A 27,838-nucleotide genomic window follows, 5' to 3' on the forward strand; every position below is an offset into this window, starting at 1 on the left:
TTGTAAACCCTCACTAACTTAAGTCTTGTCAGAACTAAGTTATTTCCAATTCCCTTTAACTGTTCCTCATTAAAAACAAAAACAAAAACAAAAAAAAAACAAAAAAAAACCTTTTGCTGCTCTAATTTAATGAAGATTTAAATATCTTTTAGCAAGTAATAAAAAATTATCCAAAACATCACCTCTTGCTCAATATTTCACTTTAGCTAATTGATGTCACTGTTGCATGGTGAGCAGGGCAAAGCTAGGGGATAATCAGATCCCACTTAAGGTCCATTTCAGCAACTCACTAGCCCTGCAGCTTTGGGAAATTTAGTTGACATTTTGGAGCACCAAAATTTTCACAGAGTTGTGAGGATAGTAAAGCATTTAGCTCAGTGTCTGACATGCTAAAGTACTCAGTATGGCAGCCATTGTGATTGCATTCTTTAACCATTAAAAGGTACCAAGTCTAAAACCAACTTACTTTCCTTGTAGCAGAAGGCCTTTTATATCTTTTCCATGGAATTAGAATTGATGAAGCTTATTCTACCCTAAAGGAAGACGCTTATCATCATCCCAATTGCCATATATGAGGCCCCCTTATTTTTACAATCCTATGAGCAAAAAATTGCTTTAAAATCGTGTGGAATAAAATTGGAAATTTAAGAGACCTACCCAGGTGCAAACTAAATTAATTCATTCAATGACTGTTTAACAAAACAGATTTTCTCAAATACTTTATAGTAGGGAAAAAAAAACAACAACCAATATGCACACTTTAATATGGTTTAGTAAGCGCCTTAAAAGAAATAGTTGCATGGTAGACAACTGCCCAAGAAGAACCAATTAGTATAGATTTGTATAGATTTGGGTCCTGGGCACTTTCCCATTGTTAAAGAAATTGGGAACACATTTACTTCTTGAACTAACCTAAATTAAGAGATGTCTCTCTAGTCTAGACCATATGCTAAGTCGGTAACCAGATTTTGTTAAATTTTTGAGACACGCAAAGATCCTAAAATAGTCTCACCCAAAGACATATGTTTAATCAGATTGGAGTTTACCAACTCATGTTTTAAAAAATTAAACTGGCAACTTAGAATAAAATGATTTGACAATTGACAAGATATCTCAAATCTTTACCTTTCTATTTTTGTAGCACAGTTTTTACTACTGTCTTCAAAACGGTTGTTCTTTATCCTCCTTCCACCAGGAAAAATAAAATAATTTTTCTCCTGTAACTTTCATTTAAATAATTAATCTTATAATTTATAGGTGCTATTTATAAAATTGAGCTACTCTAAAATTCTTTCAAACACATTAAGCTTATGAATTAAATGCATAGTAATATCATTTGTTGGGAAACAGTACCTAACCATAGCCTTGATTTTATCCTGAGAAATAATTGTGAGGAAGGGAACAGATAAACTACTTACAAGGAAAAAGTGTATTCTTTCATGGAAAAAAATTAATCACTGTGAGACAATATATATTCGCATTATTTGATTTCAAGGAAATATCCCTTCATCTTTCCTTTCCTTAATACAATTGCTCAATAAAAATAATAATCCATTTATTTAGAATATTAATATGTGCCCTTCAGTTTAATTTTAACTTTTTACCTATTGCTATCGGACTAAGATGATTAAGAAGAAAAATTAGTCAATAAGAGAGAGAGAGATCGTCAACATTCTCTGAAAAGGACAGCAGTACCTACATTGAGACTAAAAAATAATGTCCATATCAAAATTATTTCCTCTACAGAGCCCAGTATATTGTTGAACATATTGTAATAAGGACAGTCACAAATGCACGTTCATCTCATTATTTTGTTCCTGCTTTATAATCACTTGTCTCAATCTCAGTCTTAGAGAAGATGATTATTGGCAGGAGATTAAGTCAAAGACCCCAATGCCAACACATTAAAATATGATGCCTGTAAAGCCTTAGTTAAGGCTTTAGTTTAAAATGTTTCCCTCCTAAACGTTCATAGGGGAAAAAATGATAGAAAACCGAATAAGCTATAAATTTAAGTTTGACGCGGACAATAAATTACAGAATTGAAGTATCAGAAACCTCGTGTCCCCTGCCAACAAAATGTACTCTTTTGAAAATTATGGGCTTCATCAAGGGGTGATTAAAACTGAAACCAATCCAAGGATTCAATGAAAACTTAATGTCTGATTGGAAGGGATGCCTGTATTTCAATTTGGAGAAAATTTTGCTTTTAAAAATAGTATTATTTTTTAAAGTGATTCTGGTTCCTCATTAATTATACTATATGCTATAAAACAGAATGTGGTGTAAAAAATCTGGTTGGGGGAGAGAATTAATTGCCCATCCATCTTAAGACGAAATAAATGTGCTTTTTCTATCTTCAAGTTGTTCCACAGCACGGACCCTAACAGAATATTGTAATGACACTGCGCCATCACCGTACCCCTTAATTGTGCTGTTCTGTAAGATATTAAAGGGATCTCAGAAAACCTTCTGTGATTTAAAATATTCCAAAATGTTAATCCTCTCCCAAACAGATGAGTCTCTGATGATTAGAGTTTTAATTTACTCACTCAATTCAGAAATAAGTCCCTTTGATTTTAATGGCATAGGATGAGTTCTATTGTATAAACAGATGGGCAAAAAGATCGAAATTACCAGATTTATTTTTAAAAAACAGCAATCATGATAGAAACAGCACAATATCATTCAAGAAATATTACTGAAAATAGAAATAAACTCTCATAAAATCTTGGGATAATACTTTTGTTATTTAAAAATTCTTACAAAGTAAAATCTCTCATTGAGGAATACATAACATGGGAAAGCCAGCAAAAAAAAAAAAAAAAAAAATGTGGAATTATAAAAGGCTCTAAAGAAAAACAAACATCATGTTATATCCTGTGACCTTTGAAGAATTTAAATACTTATTGTCCCAAAACAACATCTTAGCCAAGAGACCATTATCCACACTAGATAATTGTATTAGATATTTTAAATTAGATATCATGATATTTAAACTTAGATATTTTAAACTAGATATCATGATATTTACATGTTGTGGTACTAAAAATAAAAATAATAATTTTACTGAACAGTATGTTTTATTCAAAATTAAAAACACAAAACCTCTCCCATATGAACTTGCATTAGGTTCAATGCAAAGCGATACCACCATAGACACTTATGAAACGGGTTTGTGATGCAATTTGAAATTAAGCTAATCATTCCTCATTTTTAATGACTGACTAATGGATTATAATCTCTAAAATCCATTGAATTGGAAGAGAAGAGAGCTGGCCAGCATGAGGGAAGGACACTGTGGCACAACAGCCCCTATTCTCTCTGCCTGGCTACTGGGTGGGAGAGTTTCTCCCATTTCTGTGAAGGCAGGCACTTGTGACCAGATTTCAGATGGAAATGTCCATCTGAAATGGGGAGAAGGTCTATGGTGAGGGAACACTTCTACTATGACTCCACATAATATTTAACTCTAGAAAATAGGATAAGGGGCATCTGGTGAAGGTGTCACTTCCTGAAGCCTCTTGAAACCTCCTGAAATTGGTGTTTTATGCCCATCTCGTCTTTCAATGAACCATAGAAGGTCAAAATTCAGAAGAGAAGCTAGAGAAAAAGTTACAGCTGGCTCCCTCACCCCCCACCCCCCAGTTCAAGGCATTCAGGTATATAGAGCATAGACTCTGGGCCACAGGCGGATAATTGGGAATTTATTATCAGAGATACATGATATAAGAGATACTGCCAACCAATGTTCACCTATATACCACTTAGCATCTCCCACTAACAATTCCTACTTTTTTAGACAAGAGAATATATAACAGTTTTATTCTCCAGATCATGCTAAAATAACAAGAATGTAGTAGGCTCATAAGCCAGTGGTCAAAATACCACCTGGTTGCAAACATTAACATTTTGACAAATTATAACATTATTTGAAACACTATAATTGCACAGAAAAAAATGGGCTTCATGCAAAGATAAATTGCCAACATAAATATCATAAAAATAACATAAGAAATGTGTCATGTCCTAGACTTGGTAATTGGATTCACTTCAATTCTGATATGATCCTCCACTGGGGCTTCATTTGAGCCTTTGTAATGGACTTATGAAACAAGGGGCTTTAATTTAGTTTACCTACTGAGGCAGAATCCTGTAATTTTATAGTTAGCGACTCAATAGCAAGTCAAAAATACCCTGGAGCCATGTGAAAGTAGCTGGGTCATTGGAAGGGATCTCAACCTCTCCCTCCCATTCATGGAGGTCAGATCAATGGTTGAGGAAAATGGATAAAGATGTTCAGACCGTGATGGGATTTAAGAGGCTAAGTTGGATGTTTGGCTAAAATATTTCCACCCTGTGGAAGCCACTATTAATCATCAAATTTCAAAGGTGGCCAGTTGCCCACACGTAACCCCATTTTACCTCTACTCTATTGATCAATGTGAATAGAGGTAGAAGCTCTTAAATATTAATAACCATTTAAAATTCCAAAGGACAGGGATGTACCCAAATCTGAATCAAGTTTCTCAGAGCTGCTTAGTAGCTTGGATAACTCCAGGCTCCTACCAAGACTGTACCAATAAATCAATGATGTCTCCGATTCTATCCACCAAGATGCTTTCACCACGTCATCCTAAACTAAGAGCAGCATTTTATTTTAGTAAAGGCAGAATTTGAAAACAGAATTTTTTTTAAACATAAAAAAATGACATAAGCAATTTTAGAAAACATCACCAAAATTCAGTCTGCTTTTGAGCCAACACTGACCTTCTGTTCCAAAAGCAATGTGTTTGTTGGGATTGCTGCAAAAGCCTTGTAGCTGGACTTGGTCTTGTATTGCTAGAATGGGGGTAACCAGAAAGCAAGAGTGGAGTTGAAAAGGGGAAAGAACGTGACATAAATTTAGACTAGTTCTATAAAGTTAAACCTCATGTTATCAAGTGAAGAAAACAGTGATTATGCTTCAACACTTGTTTTTGACAGAAAAAAATTAGTTTATCATGTTAATATTTTATTAGAATGACAAGCAAAGAAATATCACAGTAAAATAGCAGCCTAGGGATTATAGGCAAGTATATGCTATATCATTTCAGAACTTAAAAACATTCATTTTTACAAAGTTATATATAAATTTCTCATTAGCAGCATGCCCTGAGAGGAATACTACTGCATAAATATTTGGGGTATTTTTGCTTTATTCTCAAAGGAAAGCAATTCTTTTTTATAGTGCCATAATTAACAAAAATTATGCCAATAAGTTTAATTGAACTCAATACATTCTCTTGCATCATTCATAAAAACAATGATCAGAACACATAAAATTTAGCAGTAATTTTTAGAAAGTAGTGTATTTTGAATAGAAGTGATATCAGCAATTTAACTCCATAATGGAAGAACTAGAAGGCCATGCTCTTGATCTTAATTTCATTTTTTTAAACCTCACCACCCTCTCCTGTACTTTCTAATACAGTGATGTTAATGAATCAAATGAGAAAACATTCTGAGTTTTAAGTAAAACTCAGAGTAATCTAGTTCAGTTTTGGGAAGTATTTGGGGGAGAGGGTTGAGCATGAGAAAGTTGTAGAAACCAGTATCATATACATAACCAAAGACCCAGTTTTGATATTGTTCTGGGTCCCAAGCTGCTTAACTAAACTCAAGGTTCCTCTCACTTCAAAAGCTCTCAGGCAGCTTCCCCATTAGCCCAGAGCCAGTGGGAAACTGGCACACAGCTCCAGGCTGTCTTTGTCCCCTGGAAAGAAGACCAAAGGATCTACAGAAGAAGACAGTGTAATCAAGTAAAATAAAACCTTGAATTTTATAGATGGCATTGGTGTAACCCTTATTCAACTGGTGTGAGGAAGGTAAGAGGCTGGCACATTCATATTCCTTAAGAAGAAGTTCAAGTAGAAAAAAATCAAAATGCCAGACCTGGAAGAAGAAAGCCTCTGGTCCCTTCAAGACTTGAGCTTACCTACTGAAGCAGAATCCTGTAATTTTATAATTAATGACTAAAGTCATTAATTATAAGTCTCTCTATTGATCCAGCACTGCTATGGTCTCCAGAAAATAATGTATTTGGATAAGCACTAAAGTAAAATGCCATCTCAGCATGTGGAATTAGAGCTGACATCTATGACTAGGCGAATGACATGCATTGCCTCATTTAATTTTGCAGAATCCCTATAACTAAAGAGTCATTAGGAAAAGGAGATGTGGTGAGCTCAGGTGACTCATCTAAGACCACAGCCCATAAAAAACAAACAGATTTGGAATCCAGGCCCATCTGGATCCAATATCCATGCTTCTCTATAAGATACTTTTTCCCAAGGAATATCTAAACAAACAAATAATGCAGAATAAAATATGTTATTAATACTCCACAATGGTTTGTGGATATTTAACTGTAGCAATAGTTGCAACAATAATAATAGATAACAATCACTACAAGCCAGGTACCCTTCTGAAAACTTAATGTGTATTATCTCATTTCATTTTCACAACAAACCTATTATGTAGATATTACATTATGTTTACTTTATATATGGAAACTAAAGCAGACAGATGTTAAGAAACTTATCCAAGGTCACTAGCTACTAAATCATAGCTGGGATATGGACAAGGGTGCTCCAGCCCAACAACTGTGATATACCTGCCATATGCCCTTGCCTCTCCTTTCAGGATGCATAATCATTTATAATGTTTGTTCTCCTATCCGCAGCTGTCCTAAAGAATATAGTTGGTGAAGCCTCTACAGAGCAATATCTTGTTATTATAAATGTAATGCCATATAATCTTTGAATTAGAAGTGATATTGAAGGCAATCTGTTTCAACCCCCTCATCCAAGGCATCAATCTCTCTGATCCTCTGTTCAGCCACACCATGAACAATTGCCTACCTCCCAAGGCAGCACATTTAGGTCTAACTGTTAGAATTGGTACAAAATTCCCCTTTATATTGAGCCAAAATATGTTTCCTGCTAACTTACTCCTATAGGACCTTGGTCCTCTTTTTCCCTGCTTGGACTAAGAACTCTCTTCTGGGTGATAGTTATACTGCTGTTTCCATCTACCCCTTCCTTACCGATCCTCAGCTGAAGAATTTCACTATCCCTTTCCTCTGTCAATATTCCTTTAAATTTTTTTAATTTAATTTTTAGTTTATATTAGAGTATAGTTGATTTACAATGTGTAAAAAAATGATACAAATGAATGTATTTATAAAACAGACTCACAGACTTCAAAAAAAATTTATGGGGACTTCCCTGGTGGTGCAGTGGTTAAGAATCCACCTGCCAGTGCAAGGGGACATGGGTTTGAGCCCTGGTCCGGGAGGATCCTACATGCCACGGAACAACTAAACCCGTGTGCCACAGCTACTGAGCCTGCACTTTAGAGCCGACGAGCCATAACTACTGAGCCCACATGCCACAGCTACTGAAGCCCACATGCCTAGAGCCCATGCAACACAACAAAAGAAACCACTGCAATGAGAAGCCTGCACGCTGCAACAAAGAGTAGCCCCCACTGACCACAACTAGAGAAAGCCCACGCTCAGCAATAAAGACCCTACATAGCCAAAAAATAAGAAAAATTTAAAAATAAAATAAAAGAACATTTGCATTTCTTCTAAAAAAAAATTTATGGTTACCAAAGTGGAAACATGGGGAGAGGGATAACTTAGGAATTTGGGATTAACACACTATTATATATAAATTTTTAAAAGGTGTGTTTACCTAGATGTATTTTTAACACAAAGTAGAATATCATCATCACTGACATGATATTGACAATAAACTCAATTAATACAGTGAAGATGATAATCATTGGAATTGCCTCCTTGGTTTTTGTGGTGTGTTTAGAAAACACAGAATGCAGTTGAGGTTATTTTATATTGTTGGATCACATTGAGTATAGTATCACCTAAAATTCCTAATCCTTTCATCTTTTTCTTAACATTTGTTGAAATTAAACTCCATCCTGTAGTTATGCTTTTTTCCCTCTAGATCCAAAAATAGCACTTAAGGTATTATCTCTATCCAATTTCTCTGATTAGATTTGTCAGTCATTGTAAACTGCAAAGATAATACTTTTATATTATTTCATGAACGATTTTTTAGGCATATCATCTTTATCTTCATTCAAGTCACATACAAGGATAGGGAGCTCTTGCCTACTGGGTTCTGTCAACCTGGTGGGCATCAATCCACCTTGTAAATTTATTTGGATACGGTAGTTCAACTAATGGATTCCCTCAACAAAATATTATTGAGTATCTACTTTGTGACATGCATTGCTCTAAGTATTGGTGATTCAGCAGTAAACAAACACACAAAGCCTTTACTCTCTAGAGCTTACATCTTAATGAACTGAACCAAACAATAAACAAACAAATAAATAAGAAAGCAAAAGAAAAGCCATAGAGAGATAATAATATGCATAAAATTAAAATAAGGTGATGAGATAGACAGTGATCTCGAGGATGCTTTGGATTAAGCATTCAGAATTCACAGAAATATATCACTACTTCTCAAATATCTCTCCTTGTTCAAGATACCATGAAAGACATCACAAAAGCTAGAAGCTGGAAAGCATTCAATAAAATGTCTATTGCTTGAAGAAAATGTCTGACTTCCAGTTATAACTGTTTTGGTAAACATTCACAACCTAAGAATTTGCCATAATTTTCAGAATTTACCTTCCATTTTTTGTGTTAAAAAACAGCTTGCTTCTTTTTTTCTGGTAAATCTCCTCTTTCCCATCATTTACAATACTTTTGCAATAGAATTAGAAATTTCATCTGTTTTTTGAGATATGATTTATCTAGACCAGGAGACATGAACTTATTTAAAGCAACTAGATGTCCTTTCTAGTTCTTCATCTATCTTGGGCTTTATGCATCTCTAAGACACATGTAGCCTTTCCTTTTCAGTCCAAACATCATTCTTGTTGCCATAAGAGATACTTTTTGTGTTCAGTATATTTCTTTTAGGTTCTCTTAACAATATCCAAATTTGGAGCATATTTCTTTTCTAGTATGTCAAGACTTCCAGGTATGAAAGCAAATTCATTGGTTTCCCTTCCTCGGTTTAAAATTACAGATCACTCTAGTCACTGTAATTATAACTTAAATAATAAGAATAGGCTGTAATATTACAGGCTGGAATCACCATTAGCTAATCATACAAGGTAGAACCGACCAGCCTGACTTTGAATCCAGCAAAAAATTCAGTGATAACTACTATATCTCTCAAATTTGCAATCTATGGTTTTAGTCATCTTTCCATAAATATCTGTTAAATATTCACTAGATGACAGGTACAGGGCAAAGTTTAGGTTTAAAAAAGGAAATTGCATTTTGTATGTAAGTTTATCAGAGCTAATTCTATTTATAGGCAATGCTAGATATTGTAACATAAATCCTGGGTGTGAAGGTGGGGATAGCAAGAACACACCCTTCCCCTTCAGAAAATACTTCCCACCGCTCTCCTCACCACCACCCCCATCACTGACACATAAAATTCACCACAGGCTCTAGTAATAAAGACCTATAAGATCTCAAAGCAAACTGTACTATTTGCCTTGAGAATCAGGGATTTGAACTCATGGTTACACTTTAAGTACAGGTAAATGCCAGGACCTCAAATTACATAAACAACAAGACCCTGAGGAAGGGCTTAACTATACTCTCTCAAGAAGCATCACCTCCTTGGATGTCACCCTTTCAAAGAAACCTATCTCTGCCACCCAACATAAATTGGTGACAACCACCTCTTAGCCTGCTATACTTTTCTCTATACCACTTATGATCTTCTAACATACAAGAAAATTTACTTATTGGGGAGGGGGAGGGTTGTGGACTGTTTCTCTTTCACCATAGAATATAAATGTTCTTTTAGCATGCATTTTTTGCAATTTTATTTGTTTCAACATCTTCACAACTTTGAAACGTATACATAATAAGCACTCAATACATATTTATTGTACGAATGAGTGATTTGTTTTGAACTCAGATTGACCAGTTTTGCTCATGGAGGTACATTTCCTTCTGTTCATTTCCCAGATTATGTAAGGATCAGCAGAAATGGAGAAAGTCGGGCTTCCCTGGTGGCGCAGTGGTTGAGAATCTGCCTGCCAATGCAGGGGACACGGGTTCGAGCCCTGGTCTGGGAAGATCCCACATGCTGCCGAGCAACTGGGCCCATGAGCCACAACTACTGAGCCTGCGCGTCTGGAGCCTGTGCTCCGCAACAAGAGAGGTCGCGATAGTGAGAGGCCCGCACACCGCGATGAAGAGTGGCCTCCGCTTGCCACAACTAGAGAAAGCCCTCGCACAGAAACGAAGACCCAACACAGCCATAAATAAAATAAATAAATAAAATTAAAAAAAAAAAAAAAAGAAATGGAGAAAATCACATAGAAGCTTGTAACCACCAAGTTTTCAGTGTGATATACTTGGAAATGATATGATGCCTTAAAAGAATGAGAGTTTATAAATAAAACATCAGCTATAAAAGTTCATGAAATATCCAAAAGCTCCCAACTGATTCCCTAACCAATCCATGTGTCCAGCTAGCTTTCAGGCCAGGGCAGTGACACCACTGAAGCCTACACAGAGCTTCAGACCATCATCATTGAGGGGCAAAATGTATGAGGTTTTGATGTAATGGCCATCCCAAATTTCCATGTGGAACACCATGATAACTCGTTAGGAGAAAAATGTAAATTATAATGAAGGCAAAAGATATTGGGAACCCAAATACAACTCCATAGATTAATTTTCTGATATTCAGGCTTTCCCAAGGGGAAAAAGTGTCTCAGACAATATACACATTGATCAAAGAGCCATAGGAGCAACATTCAGGGAGACACTCATCCTGTCTAGGACCATGATTATAATGTGAAATAATATTTTTCAACCATATCTGAAATTAGAATATAGCTATTATACTAATAAAAGCAGATTCCGAACTTTAAGATTCTATCTATGAAAAAGAAACATCAAACATATCTTATACCTGGATTTAGCCCAGCCTAAGCTAGCTGTTCCATTTCATTTTCATATCAAAGGACAGTAAGGCCAGACTTGGAACTAATATCTTTCAAGCATTGATGTTTTAATTTGATGGCTATCTGTATTCTAGGACCTCTTTCCTTTCAGGATCTGGTACTGAGTGAAGCTGATCTAAATCTGAAACTCTTTGACTTCAAAGAGGGTTCTGTGCTCAGATTAGCACCACAGTGGAACGAGCCAGACAAGAAACAGTCCATAAAAGCATATAAATTCTTTGATATCCCAAAGCGTTTGTCTATTTCGTCCTATCAATCTATAAAATAATCTTAGCAATTTAAACAAAACGAATCAAACATCAAAAGAAACTGCAATAAGATTTATCTCTTCCAGTATCCAACAGTGTCCATTTTAGTGAACTTTTTACACTCAAGTTACAATTCTTGCAAATAATAGTTTTACTTATATATATATACACATACTGATTTTTTACCTACAGAGATAACAGCAGGAAGCAAGGAGGAAATAAATATGACAAATATTTATATGATATGTATATGATAAATATGACAAATAAATATGTCTCAAGAGAAACTAATTTTGCAAAAGTTATCATAAATTTTACCCATTATAAGAAACATTTTTTATGTTCAAAGGAACAGATAAAAATGGATTAATTATAATCATTCTCCATATTTTCATACATGTTCATCAAATTTAAGAAGCATTTCTACAAGTTTGAACTTTATTAACTTGGAAATAAAGAAAATAAGCAGAAAAAATAAAGCTAACACTGAAAATTCTTCAATACTGGGGGCAGTAAATGAGCTGGGGAGTAACAGGTCTTCAAAAAACTTGATTTTAGGGCAAAAAAGGACTTCATCAGAAGCCGCTCTGGGCTCATCCTTTTCCAACTCTCCAAAAATGGGACAAAACATGAACAGAACAGAGTGAACCACAAACAGAAACCCTCTAAGAAGCCTGTGGAGTAAAACTACTTTTCATAAAGGTAAAGAATAAGTGTAAGGCAGTATGGTTTAAGAGATAATTGCCAATAAATTCAGGAAAAAGTAATGTTTAGATCACCAGGGGTTTTTTTTCAATACATTACAAATGAATTCCATAATCACACATATGTATTGAAAAGATAATCACCAGGTCATTTCACCTCAAATAAATCATATTTTCGAACTTAGAGAGAAAATTAGATTTCCTCCATCCCATTTGCTTTGAAGTTTAAAGTACAAGGACTTAATAATCTTGAAAAATACATTTTAAAATGATCCAAATATTATGTAAATTGGTAATTCTAATCATCATTTCATTCCTTCATGAGAATTAATAAATAAGGCTAAAATGATAATTAATATGAGTTATTGCTTTGTAGCAATAAATCTCAGTAATAAAGAACATGGCTTCAGGAATCAGTAGATTTCAATTAATATAAATGTCAGCTCTGCCAGTATAAGAAATGTAACCTGGGCAAGTTATTCACTGAACTACAGTTTCTTGGTATACAGAATGAAGAAAATAATATTACCAATCTCATATGGTCGTGACAAAATTAACTAACATGGTCCCTTTTAATTAAATTTTAACTACTTTGTGTAACTACTAGGATAGTCCTTGACTCACAGAAAGTATTTGATATCTGTTACTGTAATTATCATTACTATCATCACTATTCGATGATAAGCCCAATCTTCTTACGTGTCCACATATACTCCTCTGGGATCATCATCTGTATATTTGGTGGAGTTGTTTACCATTTCTGAAATGCCACCTGCTTTCCTCTTCATTAAGCTAAATCCTAAACATTTCCAACAGGCCTGACATTTATGATAACTTCCCTTACTAACCATATCCCATAATAATATTTCTCTTATACTGAATTCAGTGAACTTTTATACATAATCTGTATTATGTTATATTAATATTGCCTTATCCTTGTTTTCTAGCTTTACTGTAGATTTAATAACTCTCTATAGCTTCTCCACGTTATATATATGTTGTTTTGCTGAATAAAATATATTTTTAAGACAAAGGATTATTTTCCTTAAAAATAAAACACATCCACAAAAAAGCTAGTATAGTGGTGGGCATACAGTAGATGTCTAAAGCATGCTTTGTAAGTTGAATTGTATTGTAACATATTAACAGCATCATGTGGGCTGTTTCATCTTTTCCATGGTAAGTTCATCATCCCAACAGTGACAGAGTTGAACACAATCTCCATGGAACCAACTTGGACACTCCAAAATGGTGTTATTTCAATGTGTTGAACTGAAAATCCAAACCCCCTCCTAATACAGACACTTTCAGAATTTTATTTCATTTATAGAATACTGACTGAATCCTAAGTGTCTAAACTCTATGTCTTAAATCACATGAGAACAGTTGGGAAGCCGGTACACTCTAGGGCAGAGTTGCCTTCCTCCAGGAAAAATGAACAATGAATGCTATGGGTAACTCCTTCAAATGTTTCCCTTCTCATATTAAAATAAATGCTGATTTCCCATCCTTCCTCAATGGGTCGCTTCAGAGCATTTAAAAGTCAATAAGAGAAAAACAAATACAGTATGCTAACACATATATATGGAATCTAAGGGAAAAAAAAAAAAAAGGTCATGAAGAACCTAGTGGTAAGATAGGAATAAAGAAGACACAGACCTACTAGAGAATGGACTTGAAGATATGGGGAGGGGGAAGGGTAAGCTGTGACAAAGTGAGAGAGTGGCATGGACATATATACACTACCAAACGTAAAACAGATAGCTAGTGGGAAGCAGCTACATAGCACAGGGAGATCAGCTCAGTGCTTTGTGATCACCTAGAGGGGTGGGATAAGGAGGGTGGGAGGGAAGGAGATGCAAGAGGGAAGAGATATGGGAACATATGTATATGTATAACTGATTGACTTTGTTATAAAGCAGAAACTAACACACCATTGTAAAGCAATTATACTCCAATAAAGATGTTAAAATAAAATTTAAAAAGTCAATACTTCTCCTCTCTTAACTCTACTTCCCTCTACCCAGCCTGTCCATACTTTCCATATTTTATAATCATTAAGTATTCAGTGTTCATAATAAATCAAATAATTTTCACATACAAAGGAAATTTCTATTCTCTTTTGCCCAACATGTATATAGCTAAGTCCATATTGATTTAGCTTGAGGTGTATGGAGAGCAATAAAGAAATCATCATGGTAGAAGGGGAAGAAAATTACTACTAATAAATAAATGCCAGCAAAGGAAACAGAAAGTTTTCAAATTGGCTGGGCAATCATATGGGGCTTGATATATGATAATATTCCATTTTACAGTAATCCTGTCTACTATTTTATCAGTACAGGATATTTTGATGGATAATAGGGTCCATGTTATTAAAGAATCAGAAATGTATCATATTCCCAAATTCCATCTAACTGCTCTAAATTCCATCTTTGGGATCAATAATATAACTCATATTATGCCTGGAAAAAATGCCCTTGGAGCCACAGATATAAAAGGTTACCATAAGAGGATTTGCAAAATCAAAGAGGTTTTCAGAAACATGCACAATTTTAGACAGTTTATAATTCATCTACACATTCAAATATACCAAATCCTAGATCCCCTTGCACTATCTCCTTGTAGGAACAGAAAGAATATCATAATTGCTGATTTTTCCTCTGAAAAAAAATGATTCCGTATTTCAAAAGAAACATGCACCATGCAACGTGCAAAAAAAAAAAAAAAAAAAATACCTTGTGTTTCTTATTTTCAGGGCCTGTTGACATGGACAATGCACAAGGTGAAATCAGCTCGTTGGTTCTTGTTAGAGAGATGGGAGGTGATGGGGATGAAACAGATGACCTGTGGTCAGATATGGAGCTTTCGGATTTCCCAATTCTTGAAGGCAGGGTAAGATTTGGGTGCAGCGCTGAGGGACTGAGGTGGCGCACCTCCGTGGGCGGATTAGCACAAGGGAGAACGGAGCACCCCAGTTGGGGAAGAGAGGCAGAGCCAGCGCTGGAGACAGGGTGTGGGGGAGGAGCTAAAGGTGTCTGCCCCTGGCCAGAGAGAGGTGCTGATGCTCTCTTGGATCTGCTTATCAGGTTTGAAAGAGTTGGGGAAGGATGGTAGCATTTCTCTGGAGAGGGGAGCCTGGCTCTTGGGTTAGTGGGAGGAGACACCGAAGATGATGCCAAGGAGGCTAACGCAGAAGGATGTGGGGAAATATCCCTGGGCTTTCCTGGGCCCCTGAGGTCAGCATCCTGTCTGCCCTTGGAAAACAGAGGAGAAAAGCTTGGAGGGACAGGAGGCAGACCCGTAGAACTGGAGGTACTGGTTTGCAGCTGGGAAATCATTGGGCTGCTCTTCAAAGAAGTGGGGGATGGCATTTTCTCTACATTCAAAGAAGCAAGGCTGCTACTGCCCTGTTTGGGGGGAGAAAGGGAGGATGCCAGAGGAAGGGGAGCAGCTTTAGTGGAAGAAGGGAAGGGAAAGGATTGCTGGCTGAGATCAGAAACCTGGTTTTCCCTTTGCTCTGGAGACCCCGCTCGCAGGGAGCAACTCGAGAGGGATTTTTTAGGCGTAGGAGAGGTTTGTTTAACTTTTTGATCGAGTGTGAGCCTGGAAGAAGCCAGGGAGTTGAGAGAGAAGGTGGGACAGGAAGCCGGGGAAAGGGGTCTTTGGTGAGAAGGGTTGGACTTGAGGATGGCAGTGAGGAGGGAAAGCCGGGAGGGCACTGGGGATTTCACCCCTGACTTTGAGACGTTCCCGCTGGATGACGCTTGGCTACAGACAGTGGAAGAAGAGCCGTGGAAAGGGGAGGGGAAGGGTTTGGGACTCGGAGAGAGTGAGTGCGTGACGATGCGGACTGGGATGTAGGAGGCTGAATTCGACTTCAGAGAAGCACCGGAGGACATTGAAGGAGAAGAGGTTCTCGGACTTTCTCTGGGACTAAGGACAGGCGAGGTGACAGTCTTCTTGAGGACTTCAGACGTCAGGCCAGGTTTTTGCTGGACTGCACTTGGACTGGATGAGTGAGAACCTGATAATTGAGCGGGATGGGGGAACTGTGACGTCGAGGACGTGCCCTTCGGTGCAAAAAAGGGTGCAGAGTGAGCGGAAGTTTGAAAGTACGTGGCTGTTTCTTCCACCAGGGCCCCACTGACATCCAGCCTCCTCGCGTGGAACTCCTCCAGGACAGAGGCTCCGGCTAGGTCGACTGGGACAGGTGGTGTTTTCTGATTAGTTGGAGAAACAAAGGAGAAAGCAGGTGGTTTACAGGCAAGCTGCTCAGAGGCAGTGGGAGAAGTTAACTAGAGGAAAGAGAAATAGACAGGGTCATAGGACATCATTTGTGAAACTGTCAAAACATTCTTGTCACTTGCGCGTTTATGCAAACAGTCCTATTAGTTTACACAAAAAGAGGCCCTTAAACCTTTGAGAAAATGGCAGAAATTCTGTTTGGCTAATGGGGCATTGCTTTGAATTTGAAATAAAATATAAATAAACGGTGAACTCTTAGATACTATATCTCATTTATTCTCCAGAATGAACATCAATATAAAATTGTATTTGCATGTCTCCCTTTGGAAAATAATTCATTGACAAAAATCTAAAAGAGTTATCTCCTTTTGGAATTGCGTGATTTGAAAAGATTTAAATCACCATCAATATAAATTTCAAAATGCACTTTGGAAAAGGAAATAGGTTTTCTTCCATTGCAAGAATATAAACCATAATATAATAATAATGACTACAATCCTTAAAAACTTTACCACACTTTGAGTGTTAAAAATTCTAAAAACGTGGACTACTCCTACATATTGTAAACCTGAAAATGATGCCCAGAATTCAAAACATGCAGCGCTCAACATCAACATAACTATGATAAATTGAGAGAGTGAAAGCCAAGGCCGAAACAGAGAGGGAGTTTTAGCTTATGAAAAATATTTTCCCTAATTACTTGCCAGAATGAACAGTTAACAAATGATGTGAGTTATGCTGGAAGGAATGAATAGATACTCTTTCATATGGAAAGAAGCCAGAGTACTTTATCTTTTTTTTTTTTAATTGGAGTATAATTGCTTTACAATGTTGTGTTAGTTTCTGCTGTAAAATGAAGTGAATCAGCTATATGTATACCTATATCCCCTTCTTCTTGGACCTCCTTCCCACCCCTGCCCCCATCCCACCCATCTAGGTCGTCACAGAGCACCGAGCTGAGCTCCCTGTGCTATAGAGCAGTTTCCCACTAGCTATCTATTTTACACATGGTAGTGTATTTATGTCAAACCTACTCTACCAATTCGTCCCACCCTCCCCTTCCCCCACTGTGTCCACATGTCTGTTCTCTATGTCTACGTCTCTATAGGTGCCCTGCAAATAGGTTCATCTAATCTGCCTGGAACAATGCAAGCCACCAATCCCACATCAAATAAAAAGAAAATAAAGAAATAATGTATCACTTTCAAGAGAAGCTAGGGAGAGCCTGTAAAATAACTGATTAGCTCTATTCTTGCGCTATTTTTAAAATTATCCAGTACTTTAAGACAAATACTGAAATTATAAATGATTCTAAAGCCAAATCGTTTAAACAGAGGTTTCCCTTCAAAATTATTGATTTGAGTCTATTGATCCATAAGAGAAAAGAAAATATTTGTACCTAATACAGAATTTAGGGAATATCTGTTATTCAAAATATTAATTTGTATTTATTAAGTTATATACTTAATTTATTAAGTTATATATTAAGTTGTATAATGATATTATGTACATTGCATTACATAGCAGAAAAGTGTACGACCATAATAATTAAACTTAGCAAGAGCTTCATTTATAAACTCAGTAAAAGATATTTCTTGATTTTGCTCTATAACATGTTAAGAAGGTGTCCGTCAGTCCTAATGCAAAGATTTTCATATCATAAGAGTTTTGAGTTCTAAACACTGATAAATTCAAACAACTCACCCCAAACTTCTAAGTTTCTGAGCAAATGTACCCAAAATATTTTTCTCTTTTTATATGTAAATTCATTTGTGTATTTGCAACACGTAATTCTTGCCACATAAATTATTTTTGAATAATTTTGGCATGTAACCCAGAATATCTGAAAATCAGCGATAATTGAAAATCAAACAGAATTCAATCAAATTGAGAAAGAAAGCTTAACAATTCCCTCACATAAGTTTTGCTTAAAAACAATTCTGCTTATCCAGTATTTGTAAAACCAACTCATGTGATTAGCCATAAGTGAAAGGTCTTCTCTAATTGTTTCCGATGATTGGTCTGTCCTCATGGAAGGAATGAAGAAATTTCGAGGCTATGTACAGTCTCTTTGCATGCTATGCCATAGCTTTTGTTATAAAAAAAATTGAAAATTAATAACAGCCATAAAAATTCCATTACCTTTTCAGTCATGTTTCCAAATAACTTCAGTTTATATAACAAACTCATTAATTCATCCTGATTATCCACCAAATTATCATGTTAAAATCTCAGGACTGTGATTTTTTAGGGTCTCATCAGAGGAAAAGACTGTTCCCTCCAATTTCCCCAAGACTATGGCTTCTAATTACCAAACATTCTATTACATGAAGTCATATCTTACCTAGTATAAGTAACTCTGAATTTTACTGTACTTTCTAATAGCTTATTATTGAAGAACTTCTAAGAAAAGTTCAAAGGGAAAGATTCTGAAAAGTCTAAGAATGTTTTTTATTATATTTTCCTATTTGATGTATTAATAAGCATTTGCAATATGTTTTTTTCTAATTTGATGTTATCCTAATTTATACTAATATAAAAATGTGGCACCATATTTTTATAAAATTCCCAGGAGAGGGGAATGCATTTTTTAATGAAAAAGATTCATTTTCCTGAGTTCCTCATATTAATAACTTTAAAAAAAGAGCAAGTAAAGGCATGAATAATTTTATGCAGGAAGAAAGGATGGATACCTGTCAAATGTTCAGTCAAGTAGCTCGAAATAGGCCCTTTATTTTAGCTCTTTCCTGTAAATCCCTTACTGATGATAATAAACTTCTTTGATGATGCCTACAAATTATATCAATCTTTTCATCCTCTCCCATTAATAACCCCTGTTCTGTTCTCTAGGTTCTCTAATTCCTTCTCTCTCAAACTTGTTCTCTGTCTTCTCCACCATTTATTTCTAACCTGATATTTGTTGATGTCTTTGCTTCAGACACCTCTCTAAAATCACCCCTGGCTATATTCTCCAGTCCCCAGCCCTCTTCTGATTCCTTGAGCTCCCTTACCACATACCTCCTCCAAAATCATTTTCAAAACTCTCTTCTCCTAGAAAAGCTATCCTGAGCTCTGAATACATTCACAGTAATCTCTGTAACAGATTATGCTTACAGTGTTCTGCTCTCATCAAGTGGATGGTCTTAATCCTAAATCCACATTGGATCCTGCATAATAGAGGCTATCAGTTATTTTAACAACCAGTCTCTGTAGTATAGCTGCCTTGTCATTTTAGTCAATCTCAAATTAACTGCTTCTCAGCACTATTCACAGTAGCCAACACATGGAAGCAACCTAAGTGTCCATAGACAGAGGAATGGATAAAGAAGATGTGGAATTATATAGAAAGGAATACCACTCAGCCATAAAAAAGAATGAAATAATGGCATTTGCAGCAACACGGATATGACTAGAGATTATCATACTCAGTGAAGTAAGTCAGAAAGAGAAAGACAAATACCATATGATATCAATTATATGTGGAATCTAAAATACGACACAAATGAACCTATCTATGAAACAGAAACAGACTCTCGGAGATACAGAACAGACTTGCAGTTGCTAAGGGAGGGTGTTGGGGGAGGGATGGACTGGGAGGTTGGGATTAGCAGATGCAAACTATTATATATAGAGAGAATGGATAAACAACAAGGTCCCACTGTACTGCACAGGGAAATATATTCAGTATCCTATGATAAACCATATGGAAAAGAATATTTAAAAAAAGAATGTATATATTTATATGTGTGTAACTGAATCACTTTGCTGTACAGTAGAAATTAACACAACATTGTAAATAAATTATACTTCAATAATAAATAAATAAATAAAATTAACTGCTTCTGTGTATATTCAGTTTTTCCTAATGTGTCCATGAGATTCCAAAACATCTGAATAAAAGCCAAAATGTCTGATCTGCTGCCTGATGGTCTGAATAGTTCCCAAGATTTGAACCATGTTGGTCCATATTGTTGTGCTCTTTCTCCTGCATCTGTACAGTTTCTGCAAGGCAGAAACTCCTGATTCTCCTTTGTCCTTGCATGCAATCATTACATTATAGCACCTGGGCATCCTAAACAAACCTGCTGATCTGTCCTCTTCTCACTGATGGACACTTGCAATGTGACTGAGCAGATTCTCAGCCTTCCTTACCTGAACAATTTAAGTCATCTTTTTGGTATTCCTATTTCTAGTTTCACCCAATTGCACCTATCTTCAGACTGACCTGTTAAAAATCTAATCAAAACACACCAATGCTCAAGATGCCACCAATACTTTCCCACATCTACCATGAACTCAAGATTGTTCCTTCACAACACAGCCCCTCTCCTCCTAGCCAGTCTCATCTCCCTCATCCCCTGCTATTTTGCATTTTAGGTTTTAGAAATACTTATTTAATCTCAACGTTCTTGCCAATATTGTCAACACCCTAGCCATCTTGTTCTTTTGCCAATCCACTTGGCAAATCATTATTCTTAAATCAATTACGCTCCTAGACCTAGTCTACTTAAAGCTGTTATTTAAAAAATATAACAGAACCCAGGACCACTGCACTCGATTTAAGAACTTGTCCTGTACCAGGGCACCAGCTGAGAGTGGGACTGAACTTTCCTACACTAAGCAGACGGGGTATCTTTTTCTAATTCACACATGGGCTGGGTAAGGCACTGTAAATTGGTGTCATCATAAATTTAAGGTCTACAGTCTCAGCTGGGCTGTGTACCACTCAGCTTTTTTGTGGGTCGTTTGGGATTTTTTTTTCTTTTCTTATATTTTGACCTCAGCTTCCTCTCCTGTTCTAAACAACAGCCTTCCACAAAGTTAGCACTCACTAACCCCTTTCCCAGAACCTCCCTCGTTGTTTGCAACAGATGACTGAGATTCCTTTTCTCCAAGGAAAATTGCGATTACCAGAAAAATTAAATTTTTTCTAGACCTATTCTTATCCCCTTTCCTTCATTCTAAAGAAAAATAATGTCTTTTCCCTTTTTAAGAGTAAATTTCCCTCTGTGCTCTGAATCCCAGCAGCTTTTGCCTTCTCAGGGATCCCATTTCATTAACTATCCCCTGTATGCTACGTATTCATCCTTTTTCTTTTTTACTGGTTCTCTCATCCTAACATAAAGCAGAATACTTCTCATCATTAAAAAGATAATAATAACTATCATGTAGTAGACTGTAAAAATGTCCACATTTTTCTACTCTTTTCATAAGAAAGGCAAAGTCCTTTTCCTCACTCACCCTTTAACCTCACCTGACCATATGACTTGTTTTGACCAGTGGGATGTTAGCAAATGTGATACAAGACACAGTGACTTGAAAAGCACTTGTGCATTGGGGCTTACTGGCTTGCTGAGTGCAGAGCATTACCACAATGTAAATGAGCCCAGGCTAGTCCCCTGGAAGATACCAGACCACATCTCCGCTAACCAACCACCAGACAGCTAACCAGCCAGCAGCTGACCCAGCAGCCAATTGCAGACCCGTAAGTGAACCACAGCAAAGATCAGCTGAGCCTGACCCAGAGCTGCAGAACCACCCAGTTGAACACAGCCAAGTTGTTGACCTGCAGATTTTTGAGCTAAATATATGGTTGTTCTTTGAAAACACAATTTTGGCACTGTTTGTCAAGCAACAAAATCTAACTGATAAAAACACATGCACACATATGCACCAAGATCTGTGGTGCCTGTAAATACCCTAGTTACAAGTCTATGTAGATTTCTTCTCAGTCACACCTGTCCCTACCATCACTGTGTTGATTTCCTTACTTATTCTGGCCAACACACCCTAAAATGACTTCTCAAACAGCCACCCCCACACACACTGCCTTAATCCCCTCCTCTTAAGTACAGATGGAGACTGTGACTTGATTCTAGCTAATAGAACCTGGCAAAGGTGAAGGGATTTTGCAAATGTATTTAAGGTTCCTAATCAGGTGACTTTAACTTAATCAAATAAGAGATCCTCCTGAGTAGGCATGCCCTAATGCAATAGGGAAGAACAAATCTGACTCCATATTGGATGTGTTTCTTTTACTTTAACCTGTGTATCTATTGCTTTAGCTACAAGTTAAGAATGTTGCCTATAGCCTGAAATATGCAGGATAGCCCATTCTCAAGGCTCTAAACTTTAAAGGTGTAACACTTTTCCATTCATATAGAGATAAAAAGTTGCAGAACAGAATAACATCTGTCTTGTTGAAGGTTTATAGGAGCATTGTGACCAGACCTACAGACCTATGTGGACAGCTGCAAGAACAAAGGATTCCAACACCAAGAAGTTTGCAACAACTAACCAAACCACCTCCTCTTTTTAGATAAAAGAAGACTGAATTCCAACTCAGGGAAGCTGGTTCCTTGGGGCACTAGTCTGCCATCTTCTTGGTCTGCTAGCTTTCCAAATAAAGTCGCTATTCCTGGCCCCAACAACTCATCTCTCAATTTATTAGCCTGACATGCGGTGAACAGTATGAGCTCGGACTTGGCAACACTAATAAAATGAGCCCTTTAAAAGAGGGTCAGAAAGCTAGAGATCAAAGTAGCAGCTTTAAGAAGCAAGTTGCCATGAATTCAACAGCCTCGAGGAAATGAATTCTGCCAATAACATGGGGGAACTTAGAGGCAGACCCTTCCCTTAGGAGATCTTCCAGGTGAGATGAACTTGACATCTTGATTTCAAACTTGTGAGACCCAGCTCAGCTGCCCAGGCCTCTGATCTAAAAAACCGTGGAGAAAATAAATAGGTGTTTTTTTTTAAGCCACTAAATTTATGGTAATCTGTTATGCAGCAATAGAAAAGTAATATACTTCCCCTGACTTCTTAACAGATTTTACCCCCTGCTCTTCTGCAGAAACTGTTATCACCAATGTCTACAATGGTTTATTTTTTCCTAAGCCCCACAGGCACTTGAATCCCTTATCTCTTCTGATTTCTCTACAGAATCTGACTTGAAATCTCTTCCTCCTTTTCAAAACTGTTTTATCTGTGGCCTCTATATCATCTCTCTCTCCTAGTGTATTTCCTAGTATATTTGATGAGCCCTTATCATACTCCTTCTCTTTTCCACCCTCTTCTTGTGTGTCAGTTCTTCCCTAGCTGTCCTCACTGTCTGGAATGCCTGGGCCCTGTTCGTCAGCCAAGAACACTTTTACTCATCTTTCACATTTCAGCTCAGACAACGTGAACCCTTCCTGGTGATCCAGGATGATCTAGGTGTCCTCCCTCTAGACGTCCCACTGTTCCTTGAACCTGTCACCTTTCATTGTCATTATTTTCAGGTGCAACTGTTTTCCAAGCTCCTTGAAGGCAGGTACTAAGTTTTTTTAAAGTTTACTCCCCTAGTGTCTAATGTCTGGCATGTTACCTTCATGCAGGAATGAGGAAATAAAGTGTCTAGTGGGTGTAGGAACAGAAAGCCAGAGAGGAGGGTTGTGGTGTCACATCCTGACACCTCCCTCCACAGTGGCATCGTCACCTCCCTCTGTGGTTGGCCCCTCTTACTCTGCTCCAGACTCTGGGCATGAAGGTGGAGAGAATGATGGTTCTTAGATCCACAGGTCCGTCTTCTCCTCACCAGCAAGACAAACATTTGAGTTCTGATACCAAAAGTCGGGAGACCCTCCTTTTAAAAGTCTTCCTCACCCTTCTGCTGAAATTGTCAAAGCAACTTGATTTTCCATAAATGTACTTCCTCTGCCCCTCGGGCTATTGGTACAATTGATCTCAAACAGAAGAAGCAACCAACCACCAGCGAGGCATCACAGGGATTCTGCCAGCATCAGAGCAGAGCCAGGGTCCCCCACTGAGTCAGAGGAACTCTCTTTGGTGTGTCCAGTGTCACTCACCATGGACGGTGACAACGTAGGTTAAATGGGTGGAATAGGATGGAATCGTATACTCACCCTAAACAAGAAAGGAAGTGGGGAGTTGGCAATGGGAAGAGTGCTAGATAAAGGTTGTTAAAGCAATAAAATCAGTTGGTCAGGGGTATGTATATCAATTAAAAGAATGAGGGCCTCTACATTTTTAATCATCTCAACTGCCTCAAGGCAATTATACTATCGAGTGAGCCCAGCCAGAATCTGCGTTACTACTTGGATGACCTCCCACCTGCTATGCAAGGCAGACTCCTGTATTGTTTTCTTTGCTGCCGGGCCCCATGTAGCTCTGCTCTGCATGCAGTTAGAAAGTCATCCTGTTGATGGGCATGTACAAATGACTTCCTTGCATTTCAATAGAAACATGCCATTTTTCAGGAACCTGTGTCTCCAAGCTAGTCTTCTCAGCAGTTAGCAGAACTAACATGGAAGTTTAACCTCCCGGCTTTTTTCAGAGTCTTCAACCTCTAAATCCCTAGGCCAAAAGCTATGAACAATGTGTTTTAACAGGCAAAATACAAAACAACAGCCAAGCTATGAGCCTGGAATCCTAGGCTGTCTTCCCTCCTCTAATATAATTTTTCTCTGCTGTAAATTAAGAGAGTTATGTAATGATGTCTGTTCCCTATTTATATGACAGGGTCATGGGAAAAGGAGAATCATTCATTCATTCATTCATCAGATACTTTCTTAGTACCTATAGTGTCCCAGGCATTGGAGTTAGGTGATGGGGACAGAAGGCGAGAAGATTTTTTGCCGTCACAGGGCTCACAAATCTACTGGTGTAAGAGAGACATATAAAGGCTATTCTGATACAATGTGCTGGTATGAATAGGGTATTTCACTATAAAACAAAGGCCCACGACTATAAGAAAGGTTTCTATGTCTGATGCCCTGTCCAAATAATTTGTTGCAATCTCTTTTCCATGGATCCCTAAAATCTGGTTTCTTAATTAATATGTGTGCCAATGTCCAAATTTCCCAGAATTTTTTGTAAGAACCTCCTCTATTTGGCCACCGCTAGTTCTACTGATCTTATTTTTCATGTCCTTTCTTCCGTTCTGACATCCAAGCTATGTTTGAACCAATATATAAAATGTTTCCCTCCTCCCATGTTCCTTACCCTGTGCCCCCAAACATGCTGCCATTTCCAACTTTTTAAACACAGTGACTCCTTCCTGAGAACGCTTGTGGGCCAGGAACTGTTCTAGGCCATATATTTAATCTCATTTAATCTTCACAAGGAAGGTTGCTGGTATCACCCCATTCTACAAATGAGGACACTAAAGTTTACGACCTCAAGTAACTGCCCAGAGGAGTGTGACCATAAGTTGCCAGTCTCATTTTTGCTTTTTCATACCATCTCTCTAATGTGTGACCTCCCTTTCACTACTTATCCATTTCTCAACTTGATTTCTGCCCCATCACCCCACTCACACTGTTCCCATCAAGGTCACCAAATGACCTCCTAAGTCCTATGTTTAATGGACTTTGAAGGCCCTACTTTATTTGGCTTTGTTTTGTATTTTATTTTGACTTGTATTAAATTTATAATATTTTCTATTGTGTTATATATTATATTATTTTCATAAATCATATTATAGAATAATATTTTAGTAGAAGGTGCCAGTCTGCTCTTCCAGAGCAGAGCTGGTCAGATGCCGGACAACCTCATCCCCTCTCCCAGAGGAGGAGGAGCCCAGAGGAGGTGTGTGTCCAAGCAGGTAACGGGACCAGACTCTGGGCTCTAACCTGGGAGAGCAGGAGGGCTGCCATATCCCAAATTGAGATGGCAGCCAGGTCAGACCCTGATTCCCTAGCCCCATCCCTACACATCTGGTTCTAATAATAATCATGCAGGAGAGGGTCCCCTCCCTTCCTTGCAGGGGACACACCTCCCTGCAGGGACCCCTAGTGCTTCACCTCCAAATCTATCAGCAAAAGGCCTTTTGATCCTTCCCTTCCCTTTGATCTTGGCCTCTTGATCTCCCAGCTTCTAATCTTCTCTAAATCAAGCAGCAGCATATATTAACCTGGCTGTCCCACTTGGCAGAATTACTTGTTGCAGGACAGTAAAAAAATCTGTCAAGGGAGCTAGAAAATATGAAAGTAGAATGTTGGAGAGGAAAGCTGCATTCTCCAGGAAGCCTCCCGGCATAAAAGGGGGAGAACCATGTGATTCCTATGTGATAATTCCATGTTCATTCTCAAAACATGTCATGCTGCCAGAATGTTCTTTCACGGTTGGTATTTTGTATTCCCGAACGGATATGATTGATCTCAGATTCATTTGAGTTTTAGAAAGAAAACATTACTGAGCTACGTTTAAATTATTGATTAATTAATGTTTATATATTTTATGTATTTGGCCTCATTTATAAACTATTTTTTAGTCGAAATTCTCTTTAACTTTCCCTGCATGAAACCCCTCTCTCCAACTTCTTTGGTCCCCTCTCAGCCTCCTTCTTTGGCTTCTCATCTTTCACTGGCACTTTATACTTGACTGTGTCCTGCGTTGCATCTTGTGTCTTCCTGTTTTGCATTATTTCCATGAGTAAACAGCTCCATTCTAATAGTTTCAGCTCATATAGGAAATACTTCCAGTCTCCCATCTCCCTCCTATGTCCAGATTCATATTTCCAGCTTCTTTCTTGATAGCAGTGCATTCTGCCACCAGGCATCTCAAACTCAACATTAGATATCTCATCTCTTCTTATCCCTTCCCAAGACCTGTTATTCTTTCCTCAGTTAATGCCAACATTCATTCAATTTCCTTGGTTATAAATTTCATTCATCACTGATTTTTTTTTTCCATATGTTGTCAATGAACAAATCCAGTTCATTCTACCCCACACAGTCCCTCTTTTTATTCCCACAGTCACTGTTTTAGCTCCAGGCTTTATTGTAGGTCTTTCAGACAAATCATTCTGTTTTTATATGTGTATATTCACCTCTCTTTTAAGTCTAATACTATCCCTAGGAAAGTCAATTCTTAGCCATCTACACCAACGTTCAAGACATTAACATTCAAAAACATTACTCTTTTCTTTCTGAATTTTATTTGAAAGGCTTTTGATTCAACTGCTTATATTATACAGTCTTTTTAATTTTGACTTATGCTTTAAAATTTTAAATTCTTTAATGATCTTTAACATAACGAACTTTTGCATAAACATGCCACCTCAGCAAAAGTATTTGGAACACAAAATACACTCAACCCAATATTTGTACTGACTTTGTTCAAGATAATATAGTAACCACTATAGAGAAAAAAGTGTTTAATAAAAATGGGTTTAACGTGGACCTTACCTCTAAAAACTTTACAATCTGCTAGGTGAGATAAGGCATGAACCTAAATAGTTATAATACATGCTGGAATAGAATAATTGTTATAGGAGATGTACAGAAAAAGCTACCAGAATTATATTGAGGGAGAGTTTGCTTTCACTGAAGGAACCAAAGCAGGCTTCATGAAGGAGTCAATATCTGAGCAAGGACTTCAAAGATGTGAACTTTTAAATATTTATGCTTTTCATACACCTTATTGAACCTCATGTATATGTAAGACACTCTACTAAGTGCTAGAGGTACAAAAATGAACAAGGGACAGACCTTGACTTCAAATAGTTCTCAGTCTAGTGAGGAAGAAAGATAAAATCCATCATTATAATCAGGTGAAAAGGAG

At 37.3% G+C, this 27,838-nt stretch overlaps 1 protein-coding gene across 26 annotated transcripts in view; it reads right to left on the reverse strand.

Annotated features, from left to right (window-relative positions):
* The window catches only part of MLIP (muscular LMNA interacting protein), a 283,518-nt gene that overhangs the window by 109,202 nt on the left and 146,478 nt on the right, over window positions 1-27,838 (reverse strand). For 16 of the 26 annotated variants that reach the window (XM_082347126.1, XM_082347127.1, XM_082347120.1 and 13 more), the window contains 2 exons: window positions 14,764-16,323; window positions 4,771-4,842 (listed from right to left, as the gene is read on the reverse strand). The exons of 4 other annotated variants lie outside the window; for them this stretch is intronic. In XM_082347126.1, the coding sequence (XP_082203252.1) occupies window positions 4,771-4,842; window positions 14,764-16,323 (1,632 nt within the window). The remainder of the gene's footprint in view (window positions 1-4,770; window positions 4,843-14,763; window positions 16,324-27,838) is intronic. 6 more of the 26 variants (XM_082347132.1, XM_082347133.1, XM_082347138.1 and 3 more) reach the window with 2 other exon arrangements.

This window comes from Balaenoptera borealis (genome assembly GCF_965194805.1).
Source record: "Balaenoptera borealis genome assembly, chromosome: 12".
NCBI classification, from domain to species: domain Eukaryota; kingdom Metazoa; phylum Chordata; class Mammalia; order Artiodactyla; family Balaenopteridae; genus Balaenoptera; species Balaenoptera borealis.